This window comes from Caloenas nicobarica, chromosome 19, assembly GCF_036013445.1.
Source record: "Caloenas nicobarica isolate bCalNic1 chromosome 19, bCalNic1.hap1, whole genome shotgun sequence".
In the NCBI taxonomy this organism is placed as follows: Eukaryota; Metazoa; Chordata; class Aves; order Columbiformes; family Columbidae; genus Caloenas; species Caloenas nicobarica.
The window spans coordinates 3,259,366-3,282,392 of NC_088263.1; the positions used below are offsets into that span (position 1 = coordinate 3,259,366).

Here is a 23,027-nt window from a genome sequence, read left to right on the forward strand (position 1 = left end):
CAGGCACCCTGGCTAAGGAACAGCAGGGCTGGCAAGGCCGGGGTGTGCGGCACAGGCTGGGTGCAGAGCTCTGTCCTGGCAAAGCCAAGCATGAACCCAGCTTGTCCTGAGTCTAGTCCGGAGCCATGGCTCTGCTGCTGGCTTTGCCCCAGGCGGGTACCAGACACCTCCTGGGGGATGCTGTGACGATGGGACATATCCCCAGCTCCCTCTGATCCCCCTGCAAGAGCAAACCCAGACTCGGCACCCCCTTCCCATGGTAACTCCTGATCTGGAGGTGCTGCTGCCGTTCAGAAAGGGTGCAGTTCCTTTCTGTCACGTTCACAGAGATGTTTGTGCTGGAACAGGCAGGGTACAGTTTGTGTTTAACTGCGTGTTATTTATTGCAGGGTAAACAACTGATTAGTTGAAATGCTGGTGCATCTGCTTTTCCCCCATCTGCTGGAGGCTGCTGCTGTGCCTGTAAGACGTTAGCGTCCCAAAATAGACACGGGAGACATTAGAGAAGCTGCAAAAACATTGATGGAAAGTGCTTTTAGCTCTGTGGCTTCAGAAGGAACCCTGGAGAATGAGAACTAAAAGAAATGGCTTGTTCGGAGAGTGACAAGTAAAGTATTAGCTTGGGAAATCATTCCTTCCTCTGACGAGGGTTGATTTCATCATCAATTAATCCAACATAAAGGCAGGTGGCTTTTGAAAGAGAAACAGCCCTTGCCCCTCCTTGGGTTATTGACTGTGTGGCCAAGCCAGGGCAGAATTGAGATTTGGCTGAAGCATATGACAGCAGCAACAGAAAGAAAAGGCTTCAGCCAGACCTGACACGGCACAGGGCTGTGCAAATCCAAGCAGCAGCACGAAGGACGCGGTGACACCATGTCTGAGGCTGGAGGAGGAGGCAGGTAGGGCTATTTCAAAAGCAATCTGCCTTTGTATTGATTAAAATGACCATGAACTTCTCTGGGCTGCGCACACATTAACAACAGGTCTTCAGATTTGATCGAAGTGCTAACAATTTTAAAAGCTCGAGTGCCATCGTGTCCCTGCGTGACGCCAAGGAGCAGGGATGCTCAGCCGGACAAAAGGCAGCGCTGGGGAAACTGCACCAAACTGCGGCAGCACGCTCACCGCAGAGCTCCCTCCTTTTGCCATCGTTTCCTCTAACGAGAAAGCTGTTCTGCGGAAAGCTGCCCAAATATCACCCTCTCTCTGCACCAGCCCACCTCCAGATGCTGCCCAGAGCCTTTAATCCAGCCAAATGGCTACGTGCACGAGGACAGGAGCCAAGGTGGAGATGGTGGCATTTCAGCTTGGCCGCTTTTGGGAGGATCTCAGCTGCGTCCCTGACTCTCCTCTCGCCAGCCCTGTCTGTGTCAGCCCCAATCTGCCTCCAAGAGTTCACTGAGCTGCTGGCAAAGGCGTGAGGACCAGACCCCTGTGCCATGACCGGGAACAGCCTGCCATCAAATAGTCATAGTTACATTGCTTTTAAAAGGGAAGAGTGCCCCATGCCCCCCCAAAATCTGGCAGTGTCTTTTCCCCCAGCCCTGCCACTGAACTCTGTGCCCATCACCATGACACCGAGCCCATCCCAAGTGCCATGTCACAACCTCGTAGCTGGGACCAGTCTGCACCCAGACGTGAATCCTCCTGGCACAGGGAGGGGGGCTCAGCCAGCTGCACCCCGTGTGCCCCCACCAGACAGCCCTGATCCCCTGCCCCCCCCAAACAGGGACACTAACCCTGCTCATCTTCCTCAGGGCATTTTTTTCTGCTGAAGTGTGCATGCAGGAGATTTGCCTTTGCCCAAGCTTAGTACTTCAGGGGCAAAAAGCAATTAAATAGAAATTGCTCTGGGCTATAAAATGTAATGGCTTTTAAGCCAAGCACATTGCTTTCAGGAATTGGCTATTTTAAGACTGTGCTTTCCTGGATTTCCCTTGAAAGACCCATCGAAGCCACATGCCACTGCTCTGAAAAATGAGTATTTATCGAGGAGGCTGCTCCTCTTACCGACTATCCGCTCCTTCACCCCATCTATTTTCTAGTTACTTATAGAAACTGGAGGCCAGGGGAGGTCCCTCCAGCCCCTCTGCAGGGTGCAGCTGGGAGACTTCGGTCCTTCCTGCCTTGTGCAGAGTCCACAGCAAGAGCGATGGAGCTGGAGAGCATCCTTCAGACAGGCAGCCAGTTTCTGTTCACAGATTAAGCGGTGAGAAACCGCCACCTCCCTGGGGAATACAACCCAACCTTTAATTAACCTCACAGCTCCAAATGAGTCTCTTCCAGTTACTGCTAACGACTGCTTTGCAAGCTACTCGGCCTGACTCCTGCAGGGTTTAGAGTTTTAATAACCATGCCAGTCTGAGAATAAGCCCAGCTTTCCTCCTCTCTCCCCTTCCCTCTCCCACCCCAGAGCTCCCATCCCTGCCCTCTCTGACTCTGGGAACTCTGAGGATGACACAATGACCCCCAGGCAGTGGTTTCACACCATCTCTGTCCTCATCACCTAAGAGGACTGTGCCAAGCACATGCGATCCCTCCACATGGGATGTCTGTGCCCATCCTGGAGAGGGTAAGAAGACAGCAGGGAGCTGCAGCAGCTCTGTGACAGGGGACACAGGTGAGGACAATGTCTTCTGTTTCTCTGCTCTCTCTCTGGGGACAGAGATCAGCCGCCAAAGAGGCATCCTCCTCCCAACCAAGAGCTCTGTTATGACAGAGGATTTCTGAGGCTCTCCTCACATCCATTTCTAGCCTCTCAAAAGTCTGCATGAGGATTTCTCCAAGGCTGAACATGCACAAAGTCAAGTGCACCAACCCCTCCTGCACTGGAGCACAGATTTTTATAGACTCAAAGCCCATAAGGAAAATTCTCCCCCATCCCTGAGGATGTGTGATGGGATGTGACCAGACTACCGGTATTTAGCCAGGGTGCCCACGCAGGGAGACAGCAGCAGGCAGAGCAGGCAGGGAGAGCAGTCAGGGGTCCACCAGGCATCAATGCTGCTGATGCTTCTAAAAACTCAGCCCTGAGCTGTCAGGGGAACTTGGGGGTTTCGTGCAAGTGGTACCAGCTGGGTTTGGTTGATGGCTGAGTCTTGTCCACAGCACCAAGGCCTGCAGCCGGGCTGCGGAAACAGGCTCTGGAATGGCTCAGCAGAGCCACGGGATGAAAAAGCAGAGCTGGGTGAAAGGGGACAGCCGTTCACGTGGCCGAGTCGCATGCAGGGCCCTGGACGGCCTGTACCCGCCTCCCGCCCGACGCACATTCGCGCACTCAGCCCGTCTACTATGGTAACCGCAGCACTCGAGCTCCCCGTGTCAATGACGGCCCCTACCTCCATCAGGTCTATTAGCCACAAGAGCCGCTCCTGGGGACGTGCGAGGGGAAAAGCAGATTAAAACAAGCATAAAAGTGAAAATGTAATGTCAGGGAGGATGCGGAACAAACAAGGGAGACAAGCAAATCCCAGCACCACACATCCCTCCTCCCCCAAACCCACTCTGTAGAATCCACATCCAGCTGCACCCAGTGCTGAACGTGACGCTGCAATGACCACCCCGTGAGAGGTGCTGAGGGAAAACAGCAGCAGGGGCTTAGGGCAGAACAGTGTGGAGCAGTTTGGGAGCTCTGCCCCTCCTCTCTCTCCCCTGTTAGCTGAGATGAGTACCCATCCTACACAAAAGTGGCCTATACAAAGACGGGGACAGACTTTTTAGCAGGGCAGGTTACAACAGGAAAAGAGGTGATGGTTTTAAACTAAAGGAGAGGAGATTGAGGCTGGTTGTGAGGAAGAAATCGTTGGCCCTGAGGGTGGTAAGAGCCTGGCCCAGGTTCCCAGAGAGGTGGTGGCTGAACCATCCCTGGAGACATCCCAGGCCAGGCTGGACGGGGCTCTGAGCAACCTGAGCTGGTGCAGATGTCCCTGCTCATGGCAGGGGGGGCACTGGGGGAGCTGGGGAGGGCCCTTCCAACCAAAACTATTCTGTGATTCTATGATCCACCACAAACCAGTGCTCTTTGCTTGGCAGCCCCAGGCACAGGGATAGAACAGGAACAGGGCATCACGCTCAGCAAGTCCTGGCAGACCTGTGTGAGCTCTCCAATACTTCTGAAAGATTTTCCCAGCAGGCCTTCAGAGAGCAGCACAGAACTCGCTTTATTTATCCTGATCCAGAAAGGATCTCACTGGAATCCATCCAGAACACAGCAGATGGCTTTCCTATGGGTATTTGTGAAATCAATGGGATAACAACCACAGCTCTGATGCTCTGAAACTCTCCAGGGCCTCTTGGGAGGCTGGACCAAACTGGGTAGGCTGGACTAAACTGGGTGGGCAGGCAAAGTCCCAGGAAAGCCCTGGCCTCTCCCTCCAAGCTGTGTTGCCTGGGCTCTCCGCAGCACAGTCCTGTTCACCCCGGCCACGGGCTGGTTTGCTCGCTGACACATTAACAAAAAGCCCATTGTCATCCCTTCTTTTCATGAAGGTTTTAATTTCCAAGGTTGCTAATGCATTTATGATGAAAGGCATTTTATGGCCAGGAAATTAATTTCGGGTCTGTGTGCCTGCACACTCCGAGGTGATTACAGTAAGTTAATTAGACGGTGCATGCAATGAAGGCCTGGCAGAGAGACGTGGGAGAGCTGATGCTTAACGCTGGAGAGTGGGCAGGGGCTGGGACACGATGCAGCTGGTCTGGCCGCTGCGGTCCCTGCTGGGATGGGGAGCAGGAACCAGCGTCTTTAAGGAGGTGATTTAAAAGTAACAGCCAGAGCTGGTGAATAGCGGCAGGCATGGTGCAGCAGCGACAAGCTGCTGAGATTTCTGCGTGGATTTAGCTTGCATTGCACCGTGGAGGTCCTGGAAGGGAAGCAGACTTCATGCCTTGCTGGAGACAAAGGGACACTTAGCACCAGGCCTAGTTCCCATGCTGAGGACAGTGGCACGTCGGTCTCAGGGGCACAGAGATACCAACCATGTGTCACAGAATCACCTTATTGCACCTACAAATCACATTATTGCACCCAGGCCGCAAGGAATAAAAAAAGCTTTGGGGGAATCCATGGGGGAAGCAGAGTGAACAGGGCTCCCTGTGGGTGAAATGTCTCCAGAGCACTGCAGGGAAATGAGTTTGTTGTAGGGCTGCCAGGAGCAGGTGTTGAATGAAAAAGGAAGGGAGGGACTCACCCGGGCCGAGCTGACGGTGGTGGCAGTGAAGTGGCTGCTGGAGGAAGAGACGGTGTCGCTGTAGGACATCATGGAGTAGGAGTCGGTGCTGATGCTGGGCCCCGAGGGCTGCCGGGCCTTCATGGACTCGATCTCTCTCTTCAGCACCAGGTTGTCGAAGCGGTCGAGGTCTTGTGGGGAGATGACACCCCGCACCTCTGAAAGCAGTGAGAACTGCACCAGGCAGACAGACAACCAGAGAGAGGTTGGAGAACGACCGCATTCCTGGGGAGGTGAAGACCCATCCTCCCACATTGTTCAACAGCGCTAACGAGATGTACTAGCAAGCAACACACGAGGAGGTTTGGTCCTAAACTTTACCAGAAGCTCCCCTGTTGCTGCACACCAGCCTGTATCCCCCATAATGTCCCACATCTGGACTTTGCTTTCATACCCTCAACCTTGACTCTGAGCAGATAACCATGGAGGTACAAGCCACACCGTGACAATGGCTCAGTCCCATGAGTATGAGAAACTGTCCCCGACCTTGGCGTGGGTCTCACCTTAGCATGTGTGTTGAGTAGCTCGAAGAGCGCCATGACCAGAGCATCCACAGAGATGTTGCCTTCCTTATACTCGTCAAGGTAGTAGCCCATGGTCGCCCGCTCCTGTTCGTTCAGCAGGTGCCGTGCCTGCTCCTCCAGCATGACTCGGGTCTGGTTCACCATGGTGCTCAGCGTTACCTGCGAGCCAGCCAGGCCCCGGTAAAACACAGGCTGCAGAAGAAGACAGGAGATAGGTTTTGGTCTGGGATGCTGAGGAATCAGCTGCTGAGAGGAGGGAGCTGTCTAAGAACTGTGCCCTTGCTCGGGCTCTGCCCACCAGCCCAAGCTGGCCATGTTCCAGCCCACTGCCCTCACCCCACAACCTGTGGCAAAGCTGGAAAACGAGACTGGAAGGGGGATGCTGAGAGCAACTGGAGGCAGTTACCTCTGAGGATTCACTGCCATGGCCACTCACTCCGTGCCACTACTTGTCTGGGTAACTCCAGAGCTGTGATTATGCAGCACCAGTTGAATAAACAAAACTGCTTCTCAGCTCTGTTCAGCAAGCACGGATGCCATCCCTTGACCAGCTATTGATTTAATAGCAGCCTGTGTTCCTTCTTGGCAGATCTGGGGCTTCCCATCTTGTGTAAAAGGCATATGATTTAGTTCTAGGTAGTCCTGCGAGAGCAGGGGTTTGGACTCGATCCTTATGGGTCCCTTCCAACTTGAGATATTCTAAGATTCAATGATTTTGTCACCGCTGCAAGCTCAAAGCAGACCCTGGTGAAGAAAGAGCTGCTGGCAACCAAAAAAGTCCCAGGGAGAGACATGTCTGGGCTGCAGATGAAAGGCTTTTCCCTCTGTGAGGGATTTCTAAGAGGAGGTCCTTGCTGTTCCCCTCCCTGACAGTGCTGGCACAGTCAGCATAGGGACACAGAGCCAGACAAACCCCCGACTGTCGCAGGGACACTAAGGAGTTGAGGCTGGGGAGCACGTTTTGCCAGCAAACAGTGCAAAGCTGTTATCAGTGAGAGCCACCAGCGAAACCTTCCTGCTTTATTTCCATTTAAAAGAAAAGCACTTTGCAAAGAGGTGTTTGGAGAAGACACGCCGGCACGGAGCTGCAGCCACAGCACTGGCTAAGTCCCTGCTGCTGTGCTGGGGAGGGCTGGCTCAGCCCTGCTTCGGGGTGGGGGACATCCCTCAGACAGCCACCACAGTCACCTCTGTGGGGTGGAGAGGGTCCCCACGGTCCTTGCCCATGTGTGATCATTGCCCCTTGGCATTAATGTGATAATTCCCAGGCTTAGAGACACCAGATGCGCAGCAGAACTGCCCCACCAGCAGCACTGCCCCACCAGCAGCACTGTTTGTAGAAATGCAGTTGGCAAAGTGAGACGGGCTGGAGAAAGGCTAAAGCCAGTTAAAACCCACCAGTCCTCATGGAACTAACATCCCTTTTACAATAAGGTGCACAAAGCGCTCTCTCTCATGGAAAACCGGGGACAACGATGGCAATTTTTTCACAAGGCATCAGGAAGGTCTGACATCTCTTACCCGGGCTGTCGCCTCTGCAGCGTGATCACCCACTGCCCTGCAAGGAGGGAGAAGATCGGTCAGCACCGAGTGCCCTGTGCTTATCACCCACCACCTGCCACGAGATCTGTTCTGTCCTCTCTGTGCCCGTGAGTTAAAAGCTGTTGGTCTGAGAGAACAGGGAAGGGGCAGCAGCACGTTGTCCAGACCTGACCCACCTAACAGCCCAGAGATGCTGTCTTCTAAGCACCAGATTTGGGGGCCATACACCTCAGCACTGGGGGTTCTCCCACAGACCTGCTGCCGATGCACATCTCAGTGTGTCGGGCTGCCACCATGTCACATGCTGCCACCCCACACCTGTCCTGGGTGATGTATGTGCCCTGCAGAGCTCTGGGTCAGCAGCCCGACACAGCAACCTCACCTGAGTGTACCGAGCACGTACCCTGCCGAGCTGACGAAGGTCTCTCCGATCTGGGAGCTCGCTATCCACCTGGTCTCGTCCACGGTGGTGCGGGCATGGGGCAGCCTCCCGATGTCCTTCACCGTCATGATGAGGTGGCGGGAAGACTTGAGCAGCTTCACCGCCTCGTCGTGGGGGATGCTGAGGAAGCTCCTGCCGTTCACCTCCAGGATCTGGTCTCCTACCTGTGGAGTCAGGATGGGGTGAGTCTGGCAGGCCCTGGGGCTTTCCTGTTAGGAATATGCCTCCTTCTGCCTTCTTCTCCCACCAGGGAGGAGCTACAGAGTCTACCCCGCCACCAAATTAGGACCACATCAAGAAAGACAAGGAAGGGTCAAGTGCTGGTGGCTGGAGGCCAAGCACTCAAGCTGACAGCCAGCAAAGGACCAGTCTGGAGGAGCCTGTTTAGGACCCCAAGTCAGACCAATCTGCCCAGTCCCCCCCATTAACTAGATTTGCAGACCCACTTGGTGTCCCAGTTTTGTTAAAAACAAGTTTCTCTTTTAGTGAATTTCCCTGTCAGCTAAAGTCTTCTAACTAATTGCAGTTTTCCTGAAAGTTAGGTACATGTTTTGGTAGACATAGCAATGGAATGCAAGGTCATTGATAATGATGCATCTCACGAGATGTGCAGGCAGGAGGTGAACTGAAAATTGACCAACTAAAGTATTCCATCCCATTCACGTCATACTTCATATAAAAGTGGGGGATCACGAGGATCTCGTCCCTTTTCCTTATGGCCGACATTGGGAGAGGACCTTGCGAGTTGTTCCTGCGGACTGAGGCCCAGTGACAGACTGAATCCAGCTCCGGTTGGCTGCAGAGTCCAGTCCAGGACTTCGGGTGCCGGCCCCACATCTGCCGGAGCAGCTGCCGGGACTTTCAAGATTGGTTTTGTATATTTGGTATTATTTTCTCTATTTTTATTGGTAGCATTAGTAAAACATTTTTAATTTTTCCAACTCTCTTCTCTCTGTCCTTCTTTCCCTCCCAATCGCCTGTCCTTAGTGGGAAAGGGGGAGAGGGAGGGGCTGAAGGGGGAAGGCGGGGAGAGGAGGTTAATAATACATCTGACACGGTTTTATTGTCACCCCGCAATTAAACCACGGCACTTGGTTAGAAACAACCCCCAGAGAATATCAAAACTTCCAGCCCTGATCCCTCCTGCTGATCTGGAAGGCCAGGAACCAGCTGGGGAAGCTTTGGATCTCTGTGTGTAGCAGGGAGTGTTCAGCTTGAGCATCTCACCAGCCCCCAGCTCCCTGTACGCTGCAGGATCTGGGACAGCTGGATTCCATCTCTCCTCTCCTCCCATTTCCTCTCGAGCTGCCCCTCAGAGCTTTCATTTTGTGGCCAGGGCCTTTGCTGTGATCAGGAGCTTCCCTCACAGCCAGGCCATGTTCAAGACCCAGCACACATCTGGCATTTCCCCCTTCACCCCAGGTCCTTTCTCTTTGTTTCTAGGGCATTCAGAGCCACTCCTCCTCACCACCGTGTCACAGTTCACCCTGTTTCTGATAAACCACCTCTTTGAAACTGCCCTTTCATATCTTTGCTTAACCACAGGCTTCTGTTCAGCTCTGTCAAAACAGAGTCTTATTTTCTTTATGCTGCAATGCCAGCAGAATGAGACACTCCTTTAAATAACTGGCCTCTATCCTGAAGAAGAGGAGAAAAGAGGCAGCGAGAAGAATTTCTAAGGCTGAAGAAATAACCTGGAGAGTTAATATGATCCTTTCAGCTCAGTGCATCTCGTTCTGCTACTGGGTCAAGGAAGCCTCAGAGGACTCGGATTAATTCTCCAGATTCTTTAAATCATTTATTCAAGTGAGAAGTCACTATTAACCACTGCCAAGTCTACACAGTGGGCTGTGACACTGCTGCCACCCCAATTTCCACCAGTGCTACCCTTGACTTTGCTGGGGTGAAACAGTGGACATCGAGACTACCACCAGCAAAGCTCAGCTCAGCGTACATCACGAGATCCAGCGGCTGCTCCGATGGGGAGGGAAGGCAGCTGCCGGTTCCAGGAGGCAGCAGCCAATCTGGAAATGGCAGTGCAGCATTTGGACACTTGGACATGGCCTCTGTTTCATGCTACAGCCATGCTGAAGCTCACAAGAGCACAGGAGCAGGGTTTGCATCAGCTGCTCTGCAGGAACAGCATTGCCAGCTGAGATGGAAGGCGGCCGGGGCTGTGGCGGTAGTGCTGACACATGTATGGGCAGCTTGCACACTTGAACACACGTTTCCACTCAATTTCTGCCAGCCTGGGGCAGCTACATGGTAGATCCAACTACCACCGAGGCTTCAAGGCGAACAGGACCCTTGTCAAGGGACCCACTGCACTCGCTTTGTGTTCCCAGGACAAAGTTTCCCTTCCTCTAGAACATCCAGCAAAGGGCTGGTGGGAACTGAGGGCAGAGACACAGGGAGAAAAGCTCTAGAGAAGGGAAACAGAAACGATTAGTGGCAGATGCAGGTGCCTGCGAAAGGAGAGATCGAAAAGATTAGGCCTGTTAAATTTAGAGAAGAGATAATGTGTGGGGAGCTTGATGAAGCTGTACAAAATAATGCTGGCAGTAATGAGAAGCCAGAGAAGGGCTCCTGTTTATCCTTCATCCTGATGAAAGGACAGAGGATGCTCAGGGAGGCTGGAAGGACACTGAGTTGCGTCGATAGGAGAAAAGGACCTGGAGCAAACACACCAGATGCAGCTCAGATGCAGCAGAGCTGAGTTCTGCATTCAGCTCTGTCCAGTGACCTCGAGCAGATTTGCCTCGTTCTTTTGGGGACAGTTCCTTCCTCCGTGACAAACAGAGAGGCTGGTGGACAGCAAGGGCTGTGGCAGCACCAGAGAGCCCCATCCCAACACCACTGTCAGGGTCCCTGAGGTTTCTCCTCACATGGGTCAGCCAATGCCCTCTGCTCGTCTTCAAAATCACTGCTAACGGGGCAGCAGCACAGCTAATAAGGCAAAAAAGAGGGTGTAGGTAAGAGAAACCCAAAGTCCTACAGCCAGCTGAGAAGTGAGCTGAATCCCTCAAGCTGGGCTGATGGAAGCCTGCAGCTCGAGGGGAAGAGGGAACATGTGACAGATCATAGAATCATAGAATACCAGGTTGGAAGGGTCCAACCTTTCCTGGCAAAATCGCCTTGCCGCAGCTGCCACGAGGCCTCGGTGCTGGCGCAGGGCAGGTCTGGCTGCACCATCTTTCTCGTTTGGCTCCTGTAAGATGCTCAAATCAGCAGGTCCTGCAAACCGAGCTGCCTGCTCTTGGCTGGTCCTTCCCTCCTCAACCTTCCCTGTGGAAGGACGGAGACGGCATTGGGCACGGGCTTTGCAGGTCACAACCAGGGGACAGTGGCCCTTTGCACAGCCTGGATGAAGAGGAGAGGGCACAGAGCAAGGGTGGGATACCCACACCTACCCCAGATGATTGCAGAGCAGAGATCAGTGGTCAAAATCACGTGCTGGGGATGTGAAACTTCCCTGGTTTGAAAGGAAGAGCCTAGGGCCAAACTCAGCTCTGTGAACCAGCTCAAGGAACCAGGTACACGTGGCTCCACCTGAGCTGAGCCACCGAGACTGAGAAATGGGAAAGGAGGAAGCCCAAGGGAAGGCAAACGACACAAATGACCACAGTGCCAACAATCAGCCTCCGGAAACAGCTCAGGTTCCCTACGAGCTCCGTCAGCTTTAAATCAACAATCAGAAAATTTCTGACCACCAACATAACAGGGAGGGAAAATTACACAAGCACCTAAACTGCCAAGAGAAAGGCACATTCAGGTGTAATGAGCATCAGCTCCCAGGTCTCCCTAATCCACTGGAGCGGATTTTGCTGCTAATATAAAGAGCACCAGACTCACTGCAGCACCAAAATGATGAAAATCCAAATTCGATTAGATAAATTTTATTGCAATTATGAATCTTTAATAGTTTCCCCTATCAGGGATTAAACTTTCATGATTTTTTTTGTTCAGGACAGTTATACAGATTTAATAACACTTCTTTAATTGCTCCTTTCAAGAGGGGACTGAAAGGAACCTGGCAAACCCTCGCCGTATCGGGGAGACCTGAGGGGCCCTGGAGAAGCTACTTCATCTCTCTGTGTCTGTCCTTCATCGCTGCCTCAACACTTATTCTAAGTTCTCCATGGCTCTCTGGTCTCTCATGTTCTGCCATTATAGTGCCCAGCACAAGACCACTTCTACCTGGTGCTGCCAGAACATTAACACTGGGTGAGAACAACTGGCCACAAAACACTGCAATGAGTTTCAGCACCTCATGCATGGGGGGGGCGGGGGAAAGACCTTGCAAAAATAATTGCTGGTGAAGGGCAGATAAGAGGAAAAAAAATAATTATTATCTATGCTAATTAGCAAAAAATTCTTTCCAGCTCTAATAGGAGCCTATCATCAAGACAGGCTGATTTGCAGGCATTGGGACTGTTCAACAATTCTCTTAAGTCAAGGACAACTGGGAAGGTAACAAAAGACTGCAGAGATGCGAAAGAACCATCTATTAAAACTAAAGTTGACCCTGGTGAATTATTTGCTGTGTGCATAGATCCAAACCAGCACAGAATTTAAATAGTAATAATAAGACACAAAAAAGTTACAATAAATCACAGAAAAAAAATGTTGCCCTGGATATTTCAGGAACGAGTTTTCAGTTGTGCTCAGCTAATGGTGGGTGGACACAACGGGACCTGTTGAGGGCCTGACCACTCCTGAAAATGAGATTATTCTCATTTCCTAGGGAAAAATCTAACCCTGAAATGCAGGGGCTGAACATGACATATAAAAGGTGATCGACCACAGGCAAGGAGCAGAGTTCACAATTAACGCATCCCAGTGAGGGGCTGGGCTCCTTTTTCTGGAGACAGAGAACAACATGGGAAAGGGAGGTGCAGTCAAGAGAAATTTAACGGACCTGAGACAAGGGTTCTGAGTACCTAAAGTCTCTTAAAAATAATCAAAATTAGCTCTGGGAGAAATTCAGTCACACAGAAAAATAGGTGAGGGATTTTAAACACGAGTTAACATTAAATGACACTAAATTGATCTGGGACTAACAGGACTAATAGGATGCAAAATGGTTTGGCACCAGCACTAGGTCTTATTTAATACCACTAATGTGTGAGAAACGAGGTTAAATTACACTCGTGGATACCACTAAAGCAGAAGGAGTCTCCCTCTAGCACAAATAATTACCAAAAGCAGACCTTAGAAAACTAAAAATATGGGCAGGAAAAAGTATGAATCAATTCGAAAATGGCCAAATTAAGACTTGCAGAAAAATAAGGAGGTTCTCAACTTCCCCAGGAGAGAAACAGATTGGGGCAGGTGATCCACGACCACCAAGGTGAACACTGTGTGTTGGAAGGATGAGACTGATTTGGGAGCAAGGCAAGGGACTAGCAGGTACCAAGTGTTGTCTGAAAACATGTTCTTGTGCCCAAACACCTTGCAAAACAAACCCGAGGAACAAAGCCGGCAATTAAATTGGGCCAGACGAGAAGGCTGGCTCTTGGGGTAGGCAATTTAAGTAACGATTGTCCCCATGGAGGTGACATCGCGTGAAGGACCACTCCTCACTTCGTGTGCCACAACCACCCACCTCCGCAGTGAATTTCTCACTCTACAGCTCATTCCCCAGACTACGAGACAGCTAAGAAGCTCTTTTTTCATCCTTTTCAGTATCTTTGTCTACGTGCAGACCTCAAAATACAAGCCAGTTTTCAAGAGGCAGTTTCATCACTGTCACTGATGATGCAAAATCATTCAGCTCTTCCTATTTACAGTCTTCTTTTTTCTCTTATATATAGATATACATGGATTGTGGTAGCCTTTTTTTACTCCAGCCTTTATGCTGGGAACTCAATATTGAGTCGTTTGTTCCAAGAAAATTACCTGAAATTTGCTATTTCTGATGTGAAGGTCAAGGAGAGGGAGAAAAAAAAAAAAGTCTTAAAAAAAAATCCTGACAAAATATACCATCAGAAAAAACGATCGAGGAAGAAACTGGGATGAGCTGAGCCACGAATGCCAGCAGAACAAGCTCAGCTCCTGCACGGCATCGCTGTGAATGTCACGTAGGAGACAGAAAGGACAAAAGCCGAAAGCAAACAAGACTGGCTCACACTCCTCCTTTGCAGTTCTCTTCTAATCTGCACTTTTTCAGCCTGAGAACTTAGAGCAAGGCAGCAGATCTTAAAATAAGCCCAAAGAACACGTTGTCAGAACTTTTATGAATGAATAAACATTAAGAAGGCCAAGGCCAAGAGTATGAATATTTAATTATTGACTGATTGCTGCAGAGCGCTCTGCAGGGCTGTGGTACCAAACTGGCTCCGGCGGGGCCACATCTCCCCGGGATCCCCTTCTCAGGACCACAGCCCCTGTTTCTGCAGCAGGCAAACGCCAGCTTAGGTTTCAGGCCTGGGAGAAATGTCCTTGGGTTTGACTGGCTTTCAACACCACGCTGTTCATCCTTTCATCTAAATTTAAGGGAAATTTAAAATATGCATTAAAACATTCAAGAGTTCTGATTTCGTGTCATGGATGAAAGGTTTTCCCTAAAATGAAAAGTCTGGCAGAATCGACTCATAAGCAATTCTGGTAACAAATTCAGTGGAGGAAGCAAAACTCAGGGAAGTATCCACTGCCTGGGAAGTCTGGGATCCTTCCCATCAACTCCAGCAAGGTTGGGCTGAGCCCACATTGAACAAACCCACAATTTTTTTTTTTATTTTAGAGGGCAATGAATTATCTGGAAACCACATTTACCCATCAAGTTCTTCCCTCCTCGTGGTACCACGTCCCTTCCACCACCACCCAGAGCAGTGCAGGGAGCATGTGGATCCAGTCTGCGTCACCGTGTCTAACAGCAGAACAAAGACCTTTCTTTATCTCCAAACCTCCAAGCAGCTCTAAATTTGCGGCCTGCAGCATACTCAAATCAGAGCGGGAAGTGTCCGTGCGTATCTGAAATCACATAAAGCTTGACGTTCAGAAAAGCATCAGCCTGCTGACCCGCACAAATCAGCTACTAGAAAACAGAACAGCATGGAGAGAGATATAAGGAATCGAAAAGCGGAGGCTCCAGTGTGCAAACAATCGCCATTGCGCAGGGACGGTGCTCGGCAGGGACAGAGAGGAGCAGCAGACACCGCACATGTGCTTCGAGTACAGCCTGAGGGCGACTATTTTCTTGCCTCCCTGGCAGGCGTGAAGTGAGAGCTGGTACAGTAGGAAGGGTAGAGGAGCTGGGAGGTGATGTGTGTCCATGGTGGCATGAAAGAGACGTAGGATCTCACTTTACAAGAGGTCCAAAGCAAAACTGCAGCCAACTCTGGACCCGTGCAGCCTCAGACGGGCCCAGCCAACCCACAGAGCATCCTTCAGGAACCTGTTTGACCTGGACGTAGCTGGAGGTCACACTAAGTGAGGCTGCTGATAGATCGGCTCTGCTCTAGCCCTGAGGCTGATCCTGCTGTGTCTGCCTTGTTAAGACATGATCCTTGCGAATGCCAAAGCTGCGGTAGGGAACCAGCACGTGCCCGTCCCGCCGCAGCAAGCCCAGCCTCCTCTCATCGCAGCAGCTAAACACGTTCCCTGCAGGCAGGCTAAGAGCCCCTTGTGCAAAATTTTAGTTCCAAACATAACGGGTTTGGGTGTGAGATGCAGGTAGAGGGCAGAGGACCAGGAGTTTTAAGGGAAAACTCTTCTCCACCAGCTCAGGGAGGTGGGAGCGACTTCCTTCCCCTGTCAGGTCTGGGCTGCACTCTCAGATATCTCCACCAAAAACATGCCCATCCCCAGGCTGTCCGAAGGAGGATAAATCAGGTGTGGGAGTTCACTAAGGCAGAAGGCAAGTACAACTTACTTCTGAAGTTGCAAGACACTATTTCTCTCTGCACAATCACCTTGCTCCCTCCAGGCTTAGCAGCCAAAATGTCCAAAGAACCTGCCCTGAAAAGCTGTGTTGAGAAATGCAACGCTCACCTCTCCAGTGGGGACACAGAGGCAGGAACAGCAGCAGTGACACGCTGACATGTCCCTGCAGCCACTGTGTGTGAAGCTCTACCTGCTCCCCCGGCCCACGCCAGGGTCACTCTTACCTTTAAGCCAGTGCTCTCTGCTTCAGAGCCTTTATCTACTCCGGTGATGTAGATGCCCAGGGAATATTCAGCCCCTCCTCGGATCATGAGGCCCAGGGATTTCCCTTCATTCAGGACCAGATTCACCTGCAGAGGAGGAGGAAGAGTCATTTATGCGGTGTCAGCTCTGTGGTTCTGACAACAGCCACGTCCCCCCACTGCCACCAGTTCTTCCACTTCCGTAGATGCCTCTGCACAGCCATATACCTTATTATCGCTAATTAATAGATTTTTCCCATCTATCCTTCCCAGAGCAGGCAGCACATACTGCAACAGATGTTTAATATTTTCCGCAAACCTCTGACAGGCTGAAGTACCGACGCAGCACCTGGACAGCTGTTTTCCCCACCAAATGCCGGCCGCAGGGCTGATTTTGCAAGGTATGCTCAAGCTATTAGACAGTTTCCCATCTGCCTTTTTCCAGCCTCTCTTACTCTGAGGGCCTGATGATATATGAAAGTTCAGGTGAGAATTTAGAGTGAATGAGCAAGCCGGTATTTAGCTCCCTCGAGGACTCTCAATTTAAAATGGCCTTTGTTCACTCGCTGCACGACATTTTCTAAATGAATAAGTCCAAGGTTTGATTTTTTTTTTCTTTTGTCCCAGGTCTTAAGTCAATCCTGGAAAAAAGCAGACAGCAGGAATAAAAACAAATGAGAAAAGCCAAAATGTGTTTCACACTGATAGGAAAAGACTGTTTGCGAATGACTTTTATATTTAAAACTCTTCATCGCAGTCAAATCAAAAGCTTGTCCATTTACCTGGATGGAAAAGTCATTTCCAGCTTCAAGTCACTAATTAACCTGCCTTTCTGAAGGACGCAGCATCACACAGGGAATTCAGCCCAGCCTTAAGGAAGCTGGTACTGAAAACTCTTTTTTTTTTATCTTGGTGGTGATGCAGCAGCAAGACAGAAATCAGCAGCACGACAAATCTACCTAAGGACAGTATACTGCAGAATTTTATACCTTAAGTAATGGATGCCAAAACAGCTCCTAATTTTCTAGGTTGGTATCACCCCTGGCTGGCAATTGCATGAATGCCTCATCAGCTACACGTGTTTTATGGATCTGCATCCCACAAACGCACCAGGGACACAGGCAGGGTCTCAGCTCCCCGCGCTCCAGGAACAGCTGGAAAGCTGGAGAGAGAACTGGAGATATATTAACTACCTGTATCAGCATCCTTGCCCAGGGCTGGACAAAACTGACGTTCCCTGCCTTAGTCCTTCCCCTGCTTTAAAGTACACAAAGTGCTGGAAACAATTTTAGGATTGAAGTACTATAAAGGAACTGTAAAGAGACCTTCACGCTTCAGGCTGCAGGGGAGAGCTGGACATCGCACCCACCCAACAGAGCGTTCGTCTGTCAAAATCAAGGGCAGTTTAACTTTCTCTTTCCATGAGAACATTGCTCTGGATAGAGACAGATTGCTTTATGGAACATTTCACTGGGTTTTATTAAAACCAGAAAAATACTAAACTCCTCCAAAGCACTTCCGTTTTCTCCCCTTCTAACGACATTCAGCGTTTCTCTCCTACTGTAACTTCTTCACCACATCGTGGCCATACCTCCCAAAAATCCCCCAACTTTGGGAAAAATACAAGTATGCAGAAATGCAGCAATCATAGAATCAGAGATCAGGGTCTGGTAATGCCAATAAACCCTCTATGAGCCCCTGAACAAATATATGTGCCAGCCCTTCACTAGAATTAGCAACAGGAGGGGTAGCTCCATATCGAGGCATTTACATTTCCCTTTAACACTATCCAGACGAGTTGGTAAACTGAGAAGCTGCTCTCCCCACCCCGATAACATCAGATGGAGTAAGAGATACTCTCTCTATAAACCTGACTGCTGGGTGAGCTGGTTTGTTTACACACATACCAGGCAAATCTATTCTTCAAGAAGCAGAAAGCAATGAATACAGCCTCGAGCAATAATGGGCTGAAAGACCTTCCTGCAAAGCCAAACTGTGTGAAAAAAACCTAAGCACTACTTAAGAATATGTCGCTGCTGGCAGTCCCAGAAAGCTGGGCTGTTGAGGACTTAATTGCATTTCTTAATCAACTAATGCCTACACCTCTCCAAATAAACCCCGCAGAAATCGCAATAGAAACTCAGGGTGCCGGGAAAAGCGCGGCAGGAGAGGAAATAACTGCTTTGGGAACATTCGGTTTATTGGCAAACTGCAGATTTAGGGAATAGCTGAGAAATAAAGGAGGTGCTCACAGGCAGGGGGCTCAGTTTGATCAGACTGGGGAGCAACACGGGGGGCAGGAGGAGCAGAGAGAAAGCACCCAGGAGCCAAACGGAGTGATAAGCCGATTGCCAGGATGAAGCAAAGGCTGAGACGGCCCATGTTAAGGGATAAGAGGGGAGATATTTTGCACATTCTTTCCGAAGGCTGCCCCAGTGATGGGGCACAGCACAGGGACGGTGGCAGGTGGGGTGACACCATCACACCAGCTGCCCCAAGCACAGTCCTGTCCCATCGGGGACACCTCTCCCTCACCATACACCCACGGTCCTGACACGGCTGTGGGGTGGGAGGGGGACTGCGGGGTGACAGCAAAGCACAGACCAAGCTCTGCTGTCCAAGGAGGGAGGTAACTGTGTCCACTCCGACCGGGCTGTTGTTTCCAGCGGTTCTCACCACCATGACTTGATCCTGTCACAATGGAAAACGCTGGTCCCACTGGGGACAGACCCCAACACACCGTGTCCTGGACCAAGCGCTTCTGCTTGGCCTTTTCCACTCAGGTAAGCGGGTTTGTACGTGTATGATTAACACTTCTGTGCAAGCTTTGCTGCAGAAGAGGGCATTTTGGTTACATTTCCACTTTGTTTCCTCCCTCCTTGACTCCCCCCGCCCCATTCTGCTGCCAGGCAGGAGTCCAGAGAAGCTGTAACATACCCCAGGGGTGAGCAGGGATCACTCCCAGCTGCTCTAACACCATCCTAAAACAGAAACAGCAAGCAAGGCTGTGCAGGAATGTAGCTATTCTGTGGGGGGAACCGAGGACATCCAGGTAAGGAACCCCCCAACATCTTGCTGAGAAAGACCAAGTGTTCCCAGGCTCGCGGCAGCACAGACCTGCACGGTCCCCATCTCGTCCTCTGTGCCGCACCAAGGCTGTGCCCAGCCCCAGGCTGCTCCTGTGTGTACAACACAGAAGCATTTGGAAGATCAGGGTCACAATTCTAATTTCAATTTCAACACTGAAACATCTGCTGCCTCCTGTAGCAGGAAATGAAGGAAACAAATGCCATCACCAGTAAGGCATTTGCTCCGAGTTGGTTCTTGCACGGGATTTCTTTTCTCCACATTTATGAAATTACCTGTTGACAGATTCAATTTTGCCATTGGAAAAAGCGCTTTCAAACAAGAATTACTCTGCATCAGTACGATTCAGCACACAGCTGAGTGGCTGAGAAGGTTTCACCTGTGCCAACAGCTATTTCCATGCTATTACTGCTACCACACAATAAAAACAACACTTAAGGAGGCTCACAGGGCTCATCCTCCTCCTGCTTCCCAAGGAAATCCCCCCGGCTTATGTCTGGAGACCCTGCAAATGTGGGAGCACAGTCCCAGGGACACAGAGCCAGCTCATGACCCATTCACTGAGGCACTGGGAGCAGCAGAGTCCCAGCTGCTTGGGGAGCTGGATCCATCAGAGCTGCCTCAACACCAACCACCACCCAGGCTGGGCTTTGTAAGGCCACGCTGGGGGCTTTGCTGTCACAGCTACCCTGGCAGCCACCTCCAAGGGTGTTTAATACTAACACAGCTGCAGTGCTGCCTCTGGCTACACAATAGACATGTGGGGCAGGGATTTGCAAAGAGGTTATTGCAGCAGGTGTGTGCATCTCCCATGGCTGAGAGGTGACACTCGGGGCAGAGGGACCAGCAGACAACAACAGCAGTAGTGCAGGACAGTCTTTAAGCCGAGCCTTAGCCCAGCAGCACTGCCCAGCTCTTGGCCACGCTGCTGTCAAGCCCAACAGCCGCCTCTCCATGGGGCTGCTCGACTCCTCCAGCAAATTAATTACCGCTTTGGGGTGCTTTTTCTGCTTGAAGTGCCTGAAATAACCAAGAGATGAGGTGAGGTCTGTTCCAAGGGACGTTTTGGGGTCAGTCTGCTGGGACAGCGCTCCAGACCACTCAAGGCAGCAGGATATCTTTTGTCCCTGAGGAACTGGGGGGCCAGGGGTTCACGTCACATCCTCCAGTCACCACAGGGAACTAACCACATACCCCCGAGCAGCCTGGATACGCTTCTGGCTGTAAAGCAAACCAGCAAGGTCAGAGCAAGCAAACAGCGAGAGACGCGGGGAGTTGTATCACTTCATACTGAAAATGTCATTACAATCTAATAGAAAGAAATCCTTCCTTATCTCTCCTGCATCTCTTATCCTTCATGCTCAAGTAGTCACCATTAGCGTCTCAATCGTTTAAGCCACACAATATTATCACAGATATATTTTTTCTTTTTGTTTTTTGTAATAATTATAGCTACTTTTGAATACAGAACAGCCTGAAGGCAAAGAGACATTCACACTCTCTTCTTTACATATATTTTCTTTCTTCTGCTGCACCAAAAGCTTAAAGGAATAAGCAGCTCCTCTGGCAATAAGCACATTAGAGCAACGATTCAGCTGATGAAATGGCATTTCTCAGAGAATTAGCAGTCGGACACTTGCAGAGCATTTTGCACAGTTCATCTTCCTCCTGGCTTAAGAGCACCTATGAGTTTCTGCTGGCTGATGGTTTCCAAAGTGCTTTTAATGAAATAAGGTTTTGATCCCAGAACTACATCAATGACAATTCACAGCCCAAATGGTCCTTGCGGTTGCGAAAAATCTAGAGGACTTAAGCCTGAACAGATCATAAAAATCAAACTGCTCTGAAGCACAAGATGAGCACTGGGAGCCAGTCCCATCTTTCCAGCACGGAGGCCACATCCTCTGTTGGGATGGCACTGGGGACCGTCACCTGTCACACTGTCACCTGGAAACAGGTGGCTCTAAGAACATTTCACCAGAGCTTTGCACTAGTGCAAGCCCTTCATTTCACGTTTATTACTGACCGCCGTCACTAGCTGCTTCACTTATGGGGAAGATGGGCACCGGGCTCTGATGAAACCCTGGATCCTCTGATTGTGACTCCAGGGAGGGCTGCCCTTACTGCAAGAGACTAATAATAGCAAAACTTGGGAAATACGGCCACCTCTTCAACTTGGCACAGACACACAGATATGGAAAGTGTAAAGATTTGCAACAACTTGCACAGGCACAGGTGCGTACACACCAGCACCTCCTTCGTTCCTCCATTCACTTGAGTTCACACATCCCTTCTTGTGCTTACTCATGAGATATCATTCCTGTTAGGTCAGGTCTACACTGAATAACTGGCCCAAGTCTTAGCATTCACCTCCTGCTCATCCACACAAAATAGTCTCTGCCCCAAGCTTGCTGCAAGCTGGATTTTAGCCCAGAACCACTGAATGGAACAAGACCATAGAATCATTTTGGTTGGAAGAGACACTTAAGATTGTTGTGTCCAACCATAACTTAACTCCGGCACTAACCCATGTCCCTAAGAGCCTCATCTCCGCATCTTTTAAGCCCCTCCAGGGATGGTGACTCCACCACTGCCCTGGGCAGCCTGTTCCAATGCCTGACAGCCCTTTCTGGGAAGAAATGTTTCCCGATATCCAATCTGAACCTTCCCTGGCACAACTTGAGATGGTGAAGGCAAAGCCAGTGGACAGCTGACAATCCACCAGTCACCTCCCAAAGCCCCATGATGGCTTCTTCCACAGCTGAGAGCGGAGGAATCCCAGTGTCCACCCAAAACTACCATAGAAAGCCAAAGGCAAGGAATGTGTCAGCCCTAGGCCAGCAATGCTGGGTGCCTTCTGCCCTGAACCTGTAGCAAAGCTGCGCAAGGATGTCAGACCGACCCGGCAGCTGGACACCCAACCACCCCTGCTCCACAGCTCCAGCCCACCGCCCGGTGGGACCACGCAGGGACACAGCCACGTGCCACATCCCTCCTCCGCCAGGCGGATTGCTTACACTATCACACACGCCAACCGCAGCGGTTTCCATTTCAAGCCTTTTGATAATGAATGCTTCTGCCTCCAGATAAGCAAACTTGTTAAACTACGCTACAAAACCTATCCTTTCAGGCATACAGAACAGATGTGCTGGAGGGAAAGGCAGCCAGACAGGGATATCTCTGCTGCCTGATGAATGAAAGATGCCTCCACCAACCTTGAATTTAACCTTGGAAAAGCTGGAAATACCACCTGAACTACAGCGGCGTTGCAGGCTCACTGAACTGTAGCAATGCATTAGCAAACTTGCTGGTTTACATCACTTCTCCTGCTGTAGGGCTAAAGTCTGATCTCTGCTGTACTTTCCCAAACGGTGCCTGTTTGAAAGCTTTTGCATATGTATTCCAGGACGTTCAGATCAATCAGAAATAGGAGAGAAAGTGGGGCAAAAAAATAACCAACTAATCCCCAGCCCTTCCCTTGGAATGTAAAACCATCCAGAAATCAAATAGTCCTTGGGGGTACCTGTCAATTCCGGCTGACTGGGCTGAATTAACCAGGGATATGTTGCATTTATTTGCATGACATTTGTGAAAAGAATAACCCCACTTTCAACAGTTATATATATTTATCTCTACACATACCAAAAAAAAAAAAAAAAAAGAGAGAGAGAGAGAGAGAAAGACTAGAGGCAGGCTGTTTCTGTGTTCCAGCACATGTTTCCATCTCTCAGCAGTGCACAGTAAGCCAGGAAAAAGTGACTCAGTAATTCATGCCCTGAAGCATGTGTTCAGACAAATGACACAGGCAGTCACGCCAAATAACTCCTCTCCAATCTACCGGCCAGGTCAGGCTCTCCATGCTGCCATCCAGCCTCTGATCACGGTGGGGCTTTCTTCCACCACCAGCTGGCAGAACAAGGCACCTCTGGACACAGAACTGTCTGGGTGGCCTGGGTCATTTAACAGCTGTAGCATCCAGTAATTTTCTTTCGCTGGTCTTACAGATGGGAATTCAGGAGTGGAGGTTATTGCAACACGCACACCAAGCCTTGCGCATCAGCACCAATGAGCAGGAGCT

The 23,027-nt window shown here is 50.5% G+C and overlaps 1 protein-coding gene across 1 annotated transcript in view; it reads right to left on the reverse strand.

Annotated features, from left to right (window-relative positions):
• The window catches only part of WHRN (whirlin), a 46,114-nt gene that overhangs the window by 6,235 nt on the left and 16,852 nt on the right, over positions 1–23,027 (reverse strand). Inside the window, exons 3-8 of the mRNA XM_065648556.1 lie at positions 15,845–15,970; positions 7,698–7,900; positions 7,274–7,310; positions 5,732–5,944; positions 5,190–5,402; positions 3,339–3,371 (exon numbers count right to left, since the gene is read on the reverse strand). Of these exons, the coding sequence (XP_065504628.1) occupies positions 3,339–3,371; positions 5,190–5,402; positions 5,732–5,944; positions 7,274–7,310; positions 7,698–7,900; positions 15,845–15,970 (825 nt within the window). The remainder of the gene's footprint in view (positions 1–3,338; positions 3,372–5,189; positions 5,403–5,731; positions 5,945–7,273; positions 7,311–7,697; positions 7,901–15,844; positions 15,971–23,027) is intronic.